The 14,311-nt window shown below is 49.5% G+C and overlaps 1 protein-coding gene across 5 annotated transcripts in view; it reads left to right on the top strand.

Moving 5' to 3' along the window:
- The first annotated feature begins 367 nt into the window (after positions 1–367).
- Positions 368–14,311, top strand: part of TJP2 (tight junction protein 2) — a 59,765-nt gene continuing 45,821 nt past the window's right edge. For all 5 annotated transcript variants that reach the window (XM_040979190.1, XM_040979194.1, XM_040979196.1 and 2 more), the window contains exon 1: positions 368–568. In XM_040979190.1, coding sequence (XP_040835124.1) covers positions 509–568 — 60 coding nt within the window. In that variant the 5' untranslated portion in view covers positions 368–508. The remainder of the gene's footprint in view (positions 569–14,311) is intronic.

The raw sequence follows: 14,311 nt of genomic DNA on the forward strand, positions 1-14,311 counted from the left end.
GACGCACCGGGCAGCGCCCCACGCTCACTCTGCAAACTTGCCGCCCCGGCCGGGCCGCCCGAGCTCCGAGCTGGACCTGCCAGCCCCAGCGCGCCGCGGAGCGAACCATCCGGCTGGCCGGCGGGGGAGGTGGCGCGGGCAGGGGCACCGCGGGACGCTCGGCCCCGGGGTCCTCCAGCCCGCTGGCGGTTCCTCCAGTCCCCCACCCCGGCCGTGACGCACCCCGGCGGGGCCCAGGGGACAGGCACGGCGGAGCTCTGGCCAGCCGGGACACCCGAGCGGCGCGCAGGTGGTAGCTGCCCATCGGAGAGTTTCCCGGGCCGGGCGGCAGGCGCCGGGGCGCAGCTCTCGGGGTGGGGGGCGGGCCGACGCCGCCTCGGGAGGAGGGACAAAGGGGTGGGTCCCCGCGGGTCTGCTCCCGGGCGGCCCGGGCGGCTGGCCGGAGGACTGAGGACCGAGGACGGAGCGCGAGGCTGGGACGGCGCGCCCACGAGGACTCGCGCCCGAGATGCCTGTGCGTGGAGACCGTGCGTTCCCTCCACGGCGGGAGCTGTCAGGTTGGCTCCGCGTAAGTACGGCGGGAGCCGCGCGCCGGGGCATGGTGGGCTCAGATGGCCTCATCTCGCCATCGCTGGGCGTCTGGCCTCCGGGTTCCCTGGGTCGGTTTCTCCACTCTTATGGAGTCTTTGGGCTTGCCATTGAAGTCGCCAAGGAGCACACATTGTCTAAAAGCCCAAGTTCGTGTGAGTTTGCTGCCTTGGAAGTGCCTCCTATTGTCGCCTGTTGTGTGCCTTGTTTTTTTTCTAACCGCTTGGTGCAGAGTTTGCTGTAGTGGACCCGACATAGACTGGCTGCATTTTCCATTCACGTTGACTGCCTCCCAGTGCGTGGCTTGCACAATGAATGCTTTGTGTTCTGGTACTATGTCACCTACCTGTCACCAGCGCTTTCTCTTTTGTCGACTTTCCATTTTTTTGTACAGTAGTTTCCATTCTAAAAAAGAAGAGGTTTTCACTTCAGGGTCCTGGCATCCTTGGGAGTGAAGACTCCAGGGCCTTGGTGATGGAGTGAGCCTTCTGTCCCTGTTGCAGCTGCTCTGAGCAGAGCGGTGTCCCTGGGTGCGGCAGGAATGCCTGTGGTTTCCTGAGGCTTCCGGAACAGCCTGCCCTGCCTCAGTGCCCCGCTGTCTCCCCGAGTCCCCACAGGGAGGAGAGGCGATCCCTGCTTGGGCGGCGTGATCTAGATGGACTGTGCCACTCATGCGTACAGTTCCTTGTGGACACAGGTCCACTTGATTCACTGCAGCCCCGCAGGAGGAGCAGAGGGAACTCTGGGTGCCTTCCCTATTCCCTGGGAAGGAGAGCAAGCTGGTACTCAGTGCCATGGAGTGTAGCATGTGGTTAGTCAGTCAGTTTTCACCATCGTCTCTGCTAATGAGTGTGGAAAGTAGCTTGCTGGGGAGGCCTGATGGTGGCAAAGAGCTTGATGGGACAGGGTGCTGTTGCGTCTCTTTCTTTGGGGACATGGGGGTGCTTGCCTGGCTGCAGTCACTCTTGTGAGGTGTTCCAGAAGCTGCTGTTCAGGAGTGATAGAAGGGCATCCTCCCTGCACAAGGCTTCCGTGAGACCCCTGGAATGGGTGCTGGCAGCTTTCTAGTGCTGGATCCTGGGTGGATCTGGAAAGCCAGGTACATGCACCAACCACGTATGTGGGGTACTGTCCTAGCCACATGTGTGGGGTGCTGGGGTCACAGGAATTCCTGGCGTGTTACTGGCCAGACTTTACCCACAGAGAAGTGTGTCAGTTTCCCAGCACACGTTTCGTGTCCTCTCCCCTCTTCCCCTTACCTGCACTGTAAGGAAGGCCATCTGATGTGTTTGTAGCCTTGAGACGTTACTCCACTCTCCACCACCGCCCAGGGACTCATCTGCTGTGTTGTTTAACTTTGGATCCAGAACTCTGTACACTGACAGCAGTTCCCGGCCAACCATCTGCAGGGTATGGTGAGAACTTACTGCCTTCAGGGATAGGAGGAAATCCCCACAGAGGCTGTCTTCAGGAGGAAGCTGAGTGCTGTTGGGCCTCCTGGGTTTGGTGTCCAGCAGCAGTCCCTTCTGGTTTGGGAAGTCCTGTGGATGTGGCTGGGCAGTAGCGGAGGGGTGGGTGTGGTGGGGGCAGGGTGCAGGGTAGCACTGGGTGAGTTATTACTGGGGACACTTCCAGCATCCCCCTAGGCTTGCCTCGCCTAACCCTAAAGCAAATCCCGTCAAGCAATTGTGACTACAGATTGATTTATCTAGGCTTCATTGATTAACTCATGCTGCCTGGTGGCTGAGTTCAACCTGGTAGCTGGGCTGTGTTCAACCAGATTAGGGAGCCTGGAAATGTCCCAGGGTGTGGCAGCCCCAGGCCTGGGAGGAGAGGGGTGGAATGACTGTATTTCAGATGTTTTACTTTGTTTCTTGATCCAAACTCTGAGGGTCAATCTTACAAACAATCCAGGAGCAGGTTTAAGGCTGACTTAGTAGGTTAAACATAGCAATAATTTATGTGAACTTTGCTAAGAATCAAAAAACTACTTAAGACTTTACACAGGCAGGATTTGTGATGCTCTCATAGCCAGCAAGTAGGGGTTCTCATGTTACTACCATTATATACCATTTATATATACACACACATATATATAAATAATATTTATTTACTTGAAAGGCAGAATTATAAACAGGATACAGAAAGAGAGAGAGAGAAAAGCACTGATCATCCATGCCTTAGGTCTCTCCCCAGATGGCCCCAGTGGCTGAACTGGGATCAGATTCTTCCCAGTCTCCCTTGTGGCTGGCAGGGGCCCGGGCACTTGGGCCACTATCTGCTGCCTTCCCACGGGGGTTAGCAGGAGGCTGGATCAGAAGTGGAGCTGCCAGCACTCAGCCCGTCACCCGTATGAGATGCCAGTGTCGGGGGCAGCATGCCTCACTGTGCAACAGCGCTGGCTCACGCAATTATACTTTTTAAAAAACTGCTTAATGGCAGTGGGGAAAGTGTGCAGCACTGCAGGCCCAGCAGCTGCTGTGGCAGTGCCAGTTCCTAGCAAAGCACTGGGTGCTGCCACACTGTGGGGGAGTGGAAGACTCCTGCTCTGTAAGCTGTCTGCTCCCAGTTCTCTCCCTGGTGGGATTTGGGTGGCTGCTGGGAGCCCCCAAAGGCCTGCCTGGGCCCTGGCTCTGGCTCCCAGAGTGAGGACGCTTGGAGCCCTGAAGGTGTGCCTGGGCCCTGGCTGTGGGTCCTAGAGTGAGGACGCTTGGAGCCCTAAAGACCTGCCTGGGCCCTGGCTGTGGCTCCCAGAGTAAGGACGCTCGGAGCCCTGAAGGCGTGCCTGGGCCCTGGCTATGGGTCCTAGAGTGAGGATGCTCGGAGCCCTGAAGGTGTGCCTGGGCCCTGGCTCTGGCTCCTAGAGTGAGGACGCTTGGAGCCCCAAAGGCGTGCCTGAGCCCTGGCTGTGGCTCCCAGAGTGAGGACTGCTGCATTTTGGTTTTTTAAGGGACTAATGATTGCCTCCTGCAGCCGACTGTTGCACCCCTAGCCTCTGTCTTCCTGGAGAATATGCGAACTCAGGAGAAGCCCTGAGGACTATCTATCCCAAGATACCTGAATCAATTAGGCATTTTCTCTGCCCTTGTTTGCTGTCCCCAAAGCATTTTCTGAAGGCTAACACACAGGCAGATACACAGGTGGTAGAGGGAGGGATTTTTTTGTTTGTGTGTGGATAAGAGCATAGATGTGGGGGCACATGTTTACTGCATTGGGCAAGAGGCCAGCTGGGGCATAGCGTTTCACATCTGACTGCCTGGGATTGAGCCCTGGCTCTGTGCCTGATTCCAGCTTTCTGCCTGATGCACATCATGGGGTCAGAAGGGTGCGGCTCAGGTAGGTAATTGTCCTCGTTCGGGCCTGGCCCTGCTCTGGATGTTGTTGGCATTTGGTGTGTGAACTAGTAGACGGGATCTCTCTGCCTGTTTCAAATAAGAGAAATAAGTAAAATTTCCAAAGAATATTTTGGAAAACTAGCAACCGAACCCAAGTGTTTTCTAATCTGATTGTTTAGAATGAGGCCCAAAACTTGGTAAGCAAACTGTGAGTTTGCTGTGAGACAAATTGTAAACTGCGGGGAGAAGTAGATTGAGGCTAAGACAGAGGGGTGAAGACAGTTCGGAGCGTCTGGGATATGGGCACTGCTTTGTCCCATGGGGGTGTAGCGTTCAGTGATGGAGACTTCTGTGTCCCTTCTCCACACTCAGTGCAGTGAGGGACACCAGCAAAGCTAAGCAGATGTACCTGTGTCCCCAGCTTCTGGTGGCCCACTTCTTTCAGCTGCGTGTCCAGTGTGTTTTGCAAAGCTCTTTTTCTTTTCTAAAGATTTGTTTTTATTGGAAAGGCAGACAAGATTTATGGAGAGAAGGAGATAGAGAGAAAAAGATCTTCTATCCCTATCCACTCCCTAAAGGATTGCAGCAGTCCAAAGCCAGGAGCCTGGATCTCTGTCTAGGTCTCCCACGTGGGTGGCAGATGCCCAAGCGTTTAGGGCATCCTCTACTGTCTCCCCAAGCTATTAGGAAGCTGTGTCTGAGGCAGAGTAGCTGGAACTGGAAGAGACACCCCAACATGTGATGCAGGCATCCCAAGGGTGATGTCACATAGTGGTTCCCACACTGGACTTTTGGCAGGTTTCTCGCTGGGGGCAGGAGGGTTGAGGGGACCAGCTTTTATTGGTCTGTAACGGAGGCTCTAGCCGGGTCTGTCCTGAGAACTGCAGATGGAACACAGGGAAGCAGACTTTGACCCACCTCGGAAGGTGAGTAGTTGAGATACATGCTCATGGTCCGTGAGTACAAGACTAGAGAACACCGTTTTGGTCACTAGAAACTCTAATTATGTATGTGCACACACTGTTTATGAGAAATCCTAACCCTTCAATTAGTAACCTGTACTTTAGTCCTTTTAAATCGGCCTTGGTGTTTTTTTAATATCTGCCAGATAGTCACAGATAAATCAGGTATTTAATCTTGAACTCCTAGTGCAGCTCTTCAGAACCACTGCAGACCAGAGGGAAGTATTTGACACAGACAAGTCTTATGTTAACTCTCAGACTAATACTTAGCCTAATGGAGTATTCTTGGATTGTCAGATCTCTTTCTGTTTCTGTTTCTCCAACCACAGAAGTGATGGTGGAAGTATAGTTTTGTTAGACCCTCTTTGGATCAAATATCTGTGTTTTAGGAAACTGATTGACCTAAACTTCCAAGTCATATCATTGATTGTGACAGAGATTTTATGCTGTGTCTTTAAATGTAGATGTTTACTTTTACCTACGTGGCTGTGTGAACAGGGACAGAGGAATGAATTCATGGTGACTAGTACAGACTGTAATCAGCAGTATAAGCTATGTGTAAGATGTTGGAAGGAAACAGGTGGCAGTATTTTTAGAAGCTGAAACATGCCTCCTCTTGTAGATACTGTGTAACTGTAAGACTAAACATACGACTTTGTAGAGAACGGTGTATAATCCATTTGTGGAGTGGATTCTTGGGGTAATTATTCTTGATGAATAACACTAGACTGTAATGGATAGATAATGATTAAGATCCTGTTAATATCTTTGCCACTGTATTAAAGAAAAGCTTTGGGGCCAAAACTACTTTGTAACTACTTAAAAAGATTGTATCTACAGTTGAAGGGAAACAGGGAAATAATGCTTCTTAGTAATGATAAGTAGGTATTAATTAACTCTTGTAGGACATGTGGTTTTCAGGATCTTTGTTCTTTCAAGGAAGAAAAAATGTTTCAAATGTAGCGGTTTGTTTCCAATCACTGATAGTCATTTATTTCCATAGTAGTAATTTAACTGTTTCATTTGCTTATATTTCTTTTATTTATTTCAGGAAGAGAGAAAGACAAAAATAGAAGGCAAACTCTAGTTCTGATTTATTTCCAAGTGTCCAAAGACAACCAGGGTGAGAGTGAGCTGGGAGCAGCATCCGGGGACTGGAGCCATCCCTGTGCCTCCCTGGGCTTGTTGTAGCAGGGAGTTGTCAAGAGCTGGGTACCTGCCTAGGCACTGATACGGGCTGCAGGTGTCTGAACCTCTAGCCTAACCACACACCCTTAGGTCATGTTTGTTTTATACCTTATGTGAGAGGTCATGGAAATTATGTATTATGACAAAACTGTGTTTAGATTTCAAGAATTATTTTGCATCAAACTAAACTTACCTCTTAACTCCTTATTTCCATGAGCATTTTCAGGTATACCTGTACGGCAGGGCATATTGGACTACTGTGTGGGTGGGGCTCTCTTGGAGGAAAAGTTGACAGTGTATATGTCATGTATAACTTCTAAATATATCTGGCAGTACTTAAAGGGAATGGTTAGTAAAACCAAACATCTCTGCTTTTGAAAAAGTGAATCATAGAGAAGGAACTTCCTGGTGAGATCAGTTGTGGAAGCTGGGTTTTTCCCTGACCCTTCTGCCCTGGGACTTGTTGCTGTTTATTCTAGCCCTTATCACCTCCACTACATGCACTTCCCATCAGCACACAGCCCCACCCTGGCCTGAGTCGTTTTCGTAACATCAGAAACTGGCAGGGCACTGAACACATCCATGAAGCATTTATTATGTTGAGTTGACTTGATCTGGGGAAGGCCTCTTGCATAAGCTAGTATGAATCAAAGACTGCCCGAGAATTTGAGAGTGGATTCCTGACATTTATAAAGTGATGATAGCTCGTGAGTAAAAGAAGAATCCTACAATAGTTATTATAGAACGACACCCAGGACGTTTTTGTAGTGACATACAGGAAATGTGAGCGGCAGCAGGTACCCTGGCTAAGTCTCGCACTTGACTGGTCCTCAGCGTGTTTTTGTGAAAGGAGAGTAGTTAGAGCTACTGTGTCTGTGTTTTTGTGAAAGGAGAGTAGTTAGAGCTACTGTGTCTGTGTTTTTGGGAAAGGGGAGTAGTTAGAGCTACTGTGTCTGTGTTTTTGGGAAAGGGGAGTAGTTAGAGCTACTGTGTCTGTGTTTTTGGGAAAGGGGAGTAGTTAGAGCTACTGTTTCTAGATGACCTATGTGCAAGTTGATGAGATCCCTGAGTACATCCACTGTTCTAGGCTCCCTTACCTATTTTAGTCTGTTTTCCTCCTTTTCAGTTTTTCTCAGAGTGATAGATTCTCTCTGAAAGGTGTTTTAGAGGAACAAGCCCACTGGGATGTTCTGCTGCTGAGGCAGTGGGAAGATCTATTATTCAGTTGCAGCTTAAATAATGCACAGCACTGGCTGGCTTCTTTTCCTTGCTCCCCAGCCCAAGTCAGACCGCACCTCCTTGCAGAGCGCATTGAGAACTGTGTGCATCTTCTTGCCTCCCACTCCTCCCGGTGGAAGCTGCATGCCCCTCCCCACTCTTCACTGGACCCCAGGGACCACACAGCTGGGCAGGCTACTGCAGGGACCATGACATCACGAGGCGAGAAGGGAGTCAGGCCTGAACGTTTTCACATGTTTTCTTCACCAGTTGGCTGAGGGTGCGTCTGCAGTGGCTGCTGCAGGCGCTCCCTGCTCCTTGCTCCCTGATAGGTTTCAGAGCCCCCACCATCATCTGCAAGTGTCAGAGTAACTCAGGCAGCCTTTGCCTTTCTGGAGCTGTTCTGGTCAGCATCTGCGTGAGTTTTAAGAGGGGAGAGAGATTTGTGGCATCTTCAACACCCATTGAGATTTTCCAGAAATGGAGCTGGGAACACTTGTGTTATTGTTAGAGGATAAAAACAGGCCAGTGGCGACACAGGGAAATGAAAAGGCCCTGAGTTAATTTTAAATATTGGTGGCCACCTTCCTAGCAAGGTCTGAATGTAACGGACTCTTTATCAAAAGCCGGGAGAATTATTTAGTCTACTTATGCTGCCTAAGTGCACAGTTTGCAGCTGACCCTGGGCCCTGAAGAATCAGGAAGAGGTGGAAAAGGTAGGCCCAGTTCACCAGAGAACTGAGTCTGACACCGTGTGTCTGCAGTGTTTGCTTACAGAAAACTTGCTGGTGGGAACAAGGATGCCAACCAAGCCTGTTCTCCAAGCCTGCTTACTAGAAATGGAGATCTGTGTGTGTGTATGGGGGTGGAGGATTTACTAAAGCACAATTTGTAATAGTGAAACACGTAACAGATCTCAGCTACAAAACTTACTGAATATTTCAAAATTATGGTACAATACAGACAATATTGACTCTACCACTTTGGCCATTGTAATGTAATTTGCAGTGTTAGTGTATTCACAGTGTTATGCCGCTGCTCCATGCTTAGTTCCAGAGCTGGGTGAGCTTTTGGATGAATGTGCTTCAAGCATGTGTGATTGCCAGCTAAAAATCAGACTGCTCCATCTTTCTAAAAGGTTCTCTCTTGCACTCCCTCCCGCCAGGGAACCTCTCTGCTGACTTTTATCACGCTGGAAAAGTTTGATCTTAATAGGACCCCTATAAATAAAGTTGGCGTTTTGTGTTTGGCTTCTTTCATTTGACCTAACCTCCGTGAAGTCACCCGTGTGGTTTTGTTGCTGAGGGATGTCCTGTTTGTATCATGATACCTTGTTCCTGGTCTGTTGATGAACATACGGATGTTTGGGTTGTTACGTAAGGTTTTTTGTTTTTTCATTGTAAATAAAATGGCGAGAATTCATCCTCAGCGTAATATGGGCATGCATGCATGCATCTCTCATGTAATTGCCTGAGTGGAGTTCCTGTGTCGAGGTGATTGATGTGTTTTTGCTTATATTCAGGAACCCTACAGTTACAGGTGGACAGACCTGACTGAGGCTTCTTTGGTTTTTTAACTTGCTGGTTTGACCCTCAGTGGTTTGCTTCATTCCCCATCAGTCTGGCTCAGCAACAAAAACATGCTCCCTCACTGTGTCAGGAAGGAGGAGCTGCAGAGCAGCATGCTGGTCCTCACTGTGTCAGGAAGGAGGAGCCGCAGAGCAGCGTGCTGGTCCTCACTGTGTCGGGAAGGAGGAGCTGCAGAGCAGCGTGCTGGTCCTCACTGTGTCAGGAAGAGCCGCAGAGCAGCGTGCTGGTCCTCACTGTGTCAGGAAGAGCCGCAGTGCAGCGTGCTGGTCCTCACTGTGTCAGGAAGGAAGAGCCGCAGAGCAGCGTGCTGGTCCTCACTGTGTCAGGAAGGAAGAGCCGCAGAGCAGCGTGCTGGTCCTCACTGTGTCAGGAAGGAAGAGCCGCAGTGCAGCGTGCTGGTCCTCACTGTGTCAGGAAGAGCCGCAGTGCAGCATGCTGGTCCTCACTGTGTCGGGAAGAGCCGCAGAGCAGCGTGCTGGTCCTCACTGTGTCAGGAAGAGCCGCAGTGCAGCGTGCTGGTCCTCACTGTGTCAGGAAGGAAGAGCCGCAGAGCAGCGTGCTGGTCCTCACTGTGTCAGGAAGGAAGAGCCGCAGAGCAGCGTGCTGGTCCTCACTGTGTCAGGAAGGAAGAGCCGCAGAGCAGCGTGCTGGTCCTCACTGTGTCAGGAAGAGCCGCAGTGCAGCATGCTGGTCCTCACTGTGTCGGGAAGGAGGAGCCGCAGAGCAGCGTGCTGGTCCTCACTGTGTCAGGAAGGAGGAGCTGCAGAGCAGCATGCTGGTCCTCACTGTGTCAGGAAGGAAGAGCTGCAGTGCAGTGTGCTCAATGCGTCCCAGGACAGAGGGAGGCTGGAGGAGCCAAAAGGAGAAGCTGGCTGGGCAAACTCTTCCACATTGTTGGCCCAGCAGGTCTTTGCCAACAAAGAGCGGGGGTGTCCTTCATATGTGCTTCACTGGTGAGCGCTCCGTGAGCACTCCGGCTGCTGTAGAAACAGAAGTTGAGGGCCAGCACAGGAGGAGTAGTTAGGGTTAGGGTTATGCTCAGGCGTGTGGGGAGTACAGATGTGTATTTTAATGTTGTCCTGAGTGCTGACGCTCTAGCTGTCCAACTGGTGTGTTCAGAATTGGCTCTCCATGATGTAATGGAAGAACTTAACCATTAAAGCTTATTTCTCTGTAGCAGCCTCAGTTTCTGCATAAACTATTCTGCACTTCTGGGCACTTGAACACTTAGAGCTAAGATTGGGAATGTCATTTTCACACCCGTAGGAATTTGAAATTGCATTTTGGCCTCCCATGTCACCGGCAAGTGGCTTAAGAACTTGGTTCATCTTCTGCTATTTTCCCAAGAGCATTAGCAGGAAGCTGGATCAGAAGCAGAGCTGCCAGGACTCAAGGCAGCACTCAGAAGGAATACTAGTGAAGCCTTCACCTGCTAACACCACAACACCAGCTCTAAGACATTTCAATTTCCTGAACCCACTGTGGCAGTATGCTCTCTAATGATACCACGTGAGAAAGAACTCTCATTCAAACATTTTCCCCTGTAACCCTGACCTATTTTACTTTTTTACAGGGACCTTCCGTGACTGATTTAAGATGGCTGCCTAGAAGCAGAGTGGCCAAGTAATATGCTGATAAGCATTTTAGGTTAGTAGTTGTACCATTAGATAGTTAAAGCTTAAAGTTTCCTTGCAGAGACATCTGAAGCAATAAGGAACACAAATATTTTAAGTGTAAAGCTGTGCATGGCCTGAAATAATTAGCATTATTTAGAGTGAGTTTGCTATTTGCAGAGCTTGCTGCAAGTTGAGTGGGGTAGAAATATATTGACAGGATCCTGTGTTATCATCTCTTTTTCTCCAGACTTTGAGTCGGCCAGGACTAACAATGGGTGCCCAAGTAGTTTACCGTGCCTGAAACAATGGACAAAGGGTTTCACTGTTGAGAGAGCAGAAACTGGAGCAGGGAGAGACTTCTCCCTGTTGACCTAGTTCATTCCTTCAGCAAAGACGCTTGGTTTTAAATATATTTGCACATGTACAACACACACAAAGTTCATAGCAAAATGAAGTTAAAATATGTGCATCTTCTGGAACTTTTTGAAAGCCTCCTGTTACATGTGTCTGTGATCTAGATGTCCATAAGTTTTGCAGTTGGTAGAGTGAGCTTGAAAAAGGCCCCTGCGGGGCTGCTAGGTGTGTTTGGGCAAGTTACAGACTGTGTGGTTCTTTGTAATTGTCAGAAGTCAAGCTCCTGCCTCACTGGATAGCCCACCAGGCCAGGGACGTGAGGAAGGTAGCAGGGATCGTGGCTGCCTCCTCTGTGCTGGGTTCTGCCTTCTATTGGGAATGAATCACCCTCCGTGAAAAGACAGATTTCTCTGTTGGATTTCCTGCCGGAAAAGGGGGGAAATAGAACTGGGTTAAAACTTAAAGCTGGTTCAGACACTGCTGGTTTCTAAGTATGGCTGTAGTCATTTGCTTTGTCCAGAAAACATGGCATGGCATTGTTTTTGTTTCTTGTAACCACCATGGTAAAAATGTTGGCATTCAGTGTGCACCACACTGGAATCTCTTTCGGTGAATACGGTGAGAGTGCAGGGGTGTACACAGGACTTTGTGGAGGGAAATCTAGGTGTGTTCCCTAGCTTGGTGGTAAGCTCCAGGCACGCTTGCGTTGTTACTCTGAGTTACTCTGAGTTACTGTTGAATGTGATTGGGTGACGAAACATAAAAGCTGACCCGATCGGCTTTTATCTCAGTAAGGTGTTGTCCTAAAAAAACAGCCCTAAGCTGTCACTGCAGATGGTTAACAGGCTCACTGTCCAGACTTCTGTGTGTGAGGTTAGGATTTATGTGGTGGAAGGCATCAGGGTGCTGTCATTTCTGTCTCTCCTTCACTCACCTGTTCCGATGTGGAAATACGGGCAATGTGAGTGCTCTCAGCTGCGGGAGTAGGGCACTGTGTTTCAGTGACCGTGGTGACATAAAAGCGTTTTGATTTAGAAGAAATTAATCGAAATGAATACTGGATTACAGCGAACTACAGTGTCCTAAATGAGTCTATATTTCAGTGCACTTGTTTGTTCTTTCAGAAGTGCCGTATATTCAGCAGGGTCCCCATAACCCGGATGCTGCTGGCAGTTGTGTGCGGGCTTAGTGTTAGTGTTAAGAGAGGGATTCTCCTGTGAGCCCCTGGGAGCGGCAGGCCTGGCTGTTTGTATTCCTAGGCTGCACATGGAGGGGAGGTGAAGCAACAAGAAAGGAGAAGGCACATCTCTGAGGCAGTAGGCATACATGTGATGTGGTCCTCGCCCCTTCGTTACTGCACTCCCCGCCTCGCAGACTGCAGTGGAGCAGTGAATCTAAGATGCGCATTCACAGAGCTCACTTGTGGAATAGTTCTCTGGCTGCACCTTGAGTTTTACGAATGTCATGGGGGGAAGTTTCCACAATTCAGTGGAACGCCTCATCAGATGCCCAGAGCACATGAGGTGTGTTTTGGTCTGTTTCTTTACTTTGCTGCAGTGAGGCTGTGAAAGTGTCCCCCAGGGCTGTGCTTACCTCAGGCCTTTGGTGTGGGTCTTACCGAGCTCTGCCTAGCAGCTGGGAGTAGGTGGTGACCCTGTGCTGCAGGTGAGGAAAGGGAGTGGTTTGCCTGGTACCACATTTGTGTGGCAGGGAGGGGATCTGAGCCAGCATCTATTTCACTAATTCCAAACCTACAGGTTCTCTCTTAACACTGCCAGTCCCTATTTCCTGTAAGAGTGACAAAGAGAAGAGAAAGGTGTTCTGTTGAGTCCTAGGAGTTTAGATGTTGTCACTCGAAGTGACCAGGTCTTTCTCATCCCTGGGGGCCTTGACTTGGGCCAACATTTCCATGTTGTTCAGTGACGCGGCCCAAGTCAGAGCTGTGTGTTCGTTACAGATTCTCAGATGGGTTAGACATGACCTTGTTGGGAAGCCGATTCTAGGTACAACCAGGTACGATCTTATTTCTGTCCTAGAACTTTAGGAATGTGTGTTCTTAGGTGACAAGATGTTTTCCTCAAGTCTTCAGCTTCCAGTTAGAAATAACTGTTTGACTCCTCCTCAAAGCTGCCGCTGCTAAATGTTGAAAGAAGCTTGTTGTGGTTGCAAGCACATGGTGGTTGGACTAGAATGACTTGCCTTTGCTTGGAAGCTCAGAATTTCATCCCAAGCATCAAAAGTCAAAGCCCGTGTGCTGCTGTAGGAAGCTGTACGATCACCCTGCAGGCTAGGGCTTGCGTTGTGAACAGATACTGCCCATCGGTCCTCTGCTACTAAATTTTGCATGAATTTAGGCGAGGGGTTGCAAACAACAACCGGTGGCCTGTTTTGTTTTGTTGGTTTTTTCCTTCCTCCAGCTAGCTAAGAGCTGCTCTTATTTTTAAAAAGAATTCATTTATTGGAAAGGCAGAGGGAGAGGGAGATAGAGACACAAGGCCCATTGAGCTGTCCACCTGAAGCTGCAGCCAGCACTACGCACGCACACTGTAATATTCTACTGGTTCAGTTCCTGCAGTGGTCAGGAGCAGCGCAGGTGTTCCAGCAGGGTGGATCATTCCCGGGGTGGTCACTGGCTGCTGCCTGGGCTCTGCGTTAGCAGGAGCTGAGGTCCAAGCCAGTGGTGAGTGTGGGGAGGGTGCAGCTGTCCTCAGTGGTGTCTAACCCTTGCCTAGCCTGCAAAAGCCCACCCTGATTGGGACCTTTTCATGTGATTGTATTTTATGTTACTAAGTTCCCAACCTTATCTGCAATTTTGCTTCTTGTGTGTGTGTGTTTTTTTTTTTTTTTAAGATTTATTTGTCTTTATTGCAAAGTCAGATATACAGAGAGGAGGAGAGACAGAGAGAAAGATCTTCCGTCCGATGATTCACTCCCCAAGTGACTATAATCGCTGATGCTGCACCCATCTGAAGCCAGGAACCCCCTCCAGGTTTCCCACACCGGTACAGGGTCCCAAGGCTTTGGGCCGTCCTCGACTGCTCTCCCAGGCCACAAGCAGGGAGCTGGATGGGAAGTGGAGCTGCCAGGATTAGCACTGGCGCCCATATGGGATCCTGGGGCGTGTTCAAGGCGAGGACATTAGACGCTAGGCCACCGTGCCGGGCCCCTCTTGTGGTTTTAGTTACCCATAATGAAATATCATTGAAAAATCTTAAATTAAAAGAAAATCTAGAAATAATCCATATCTTAAGTAGCTTTTTTTTGCAAGATTTTGTTGTAGTTACTGTTTTGTGTTGTTCAAATTGTTCTTCTGTGTAAAAAGTTAAACTTTGTCATAGGTATGGATGAAATAAGAAAATACCACATGTATGTGAGTGCTGCAGTGGTTAAGAAACCCAGTGATAGCAGAATGATGGACTTGTGACTCATTATGAAGGACTGCACTATTGTAATGATATAGA

The sequence above is a fragment of the Ochotona curzoniae genome, unplaced genomic scaffold (assembly GCF_017591425.1).
Source record: "Ochotona curzoniae isolate NIBS_2020 unplaced genomic scaffold, NIBS_Ocur_1.0 contig_3050, whole genome shotgun sequence".
NCBI lineage: Eukaryota > Metazoa > Chordata > Mammalia > Lagomorpha > Ochotonidae > Ochotona > Ochotona curzoniae.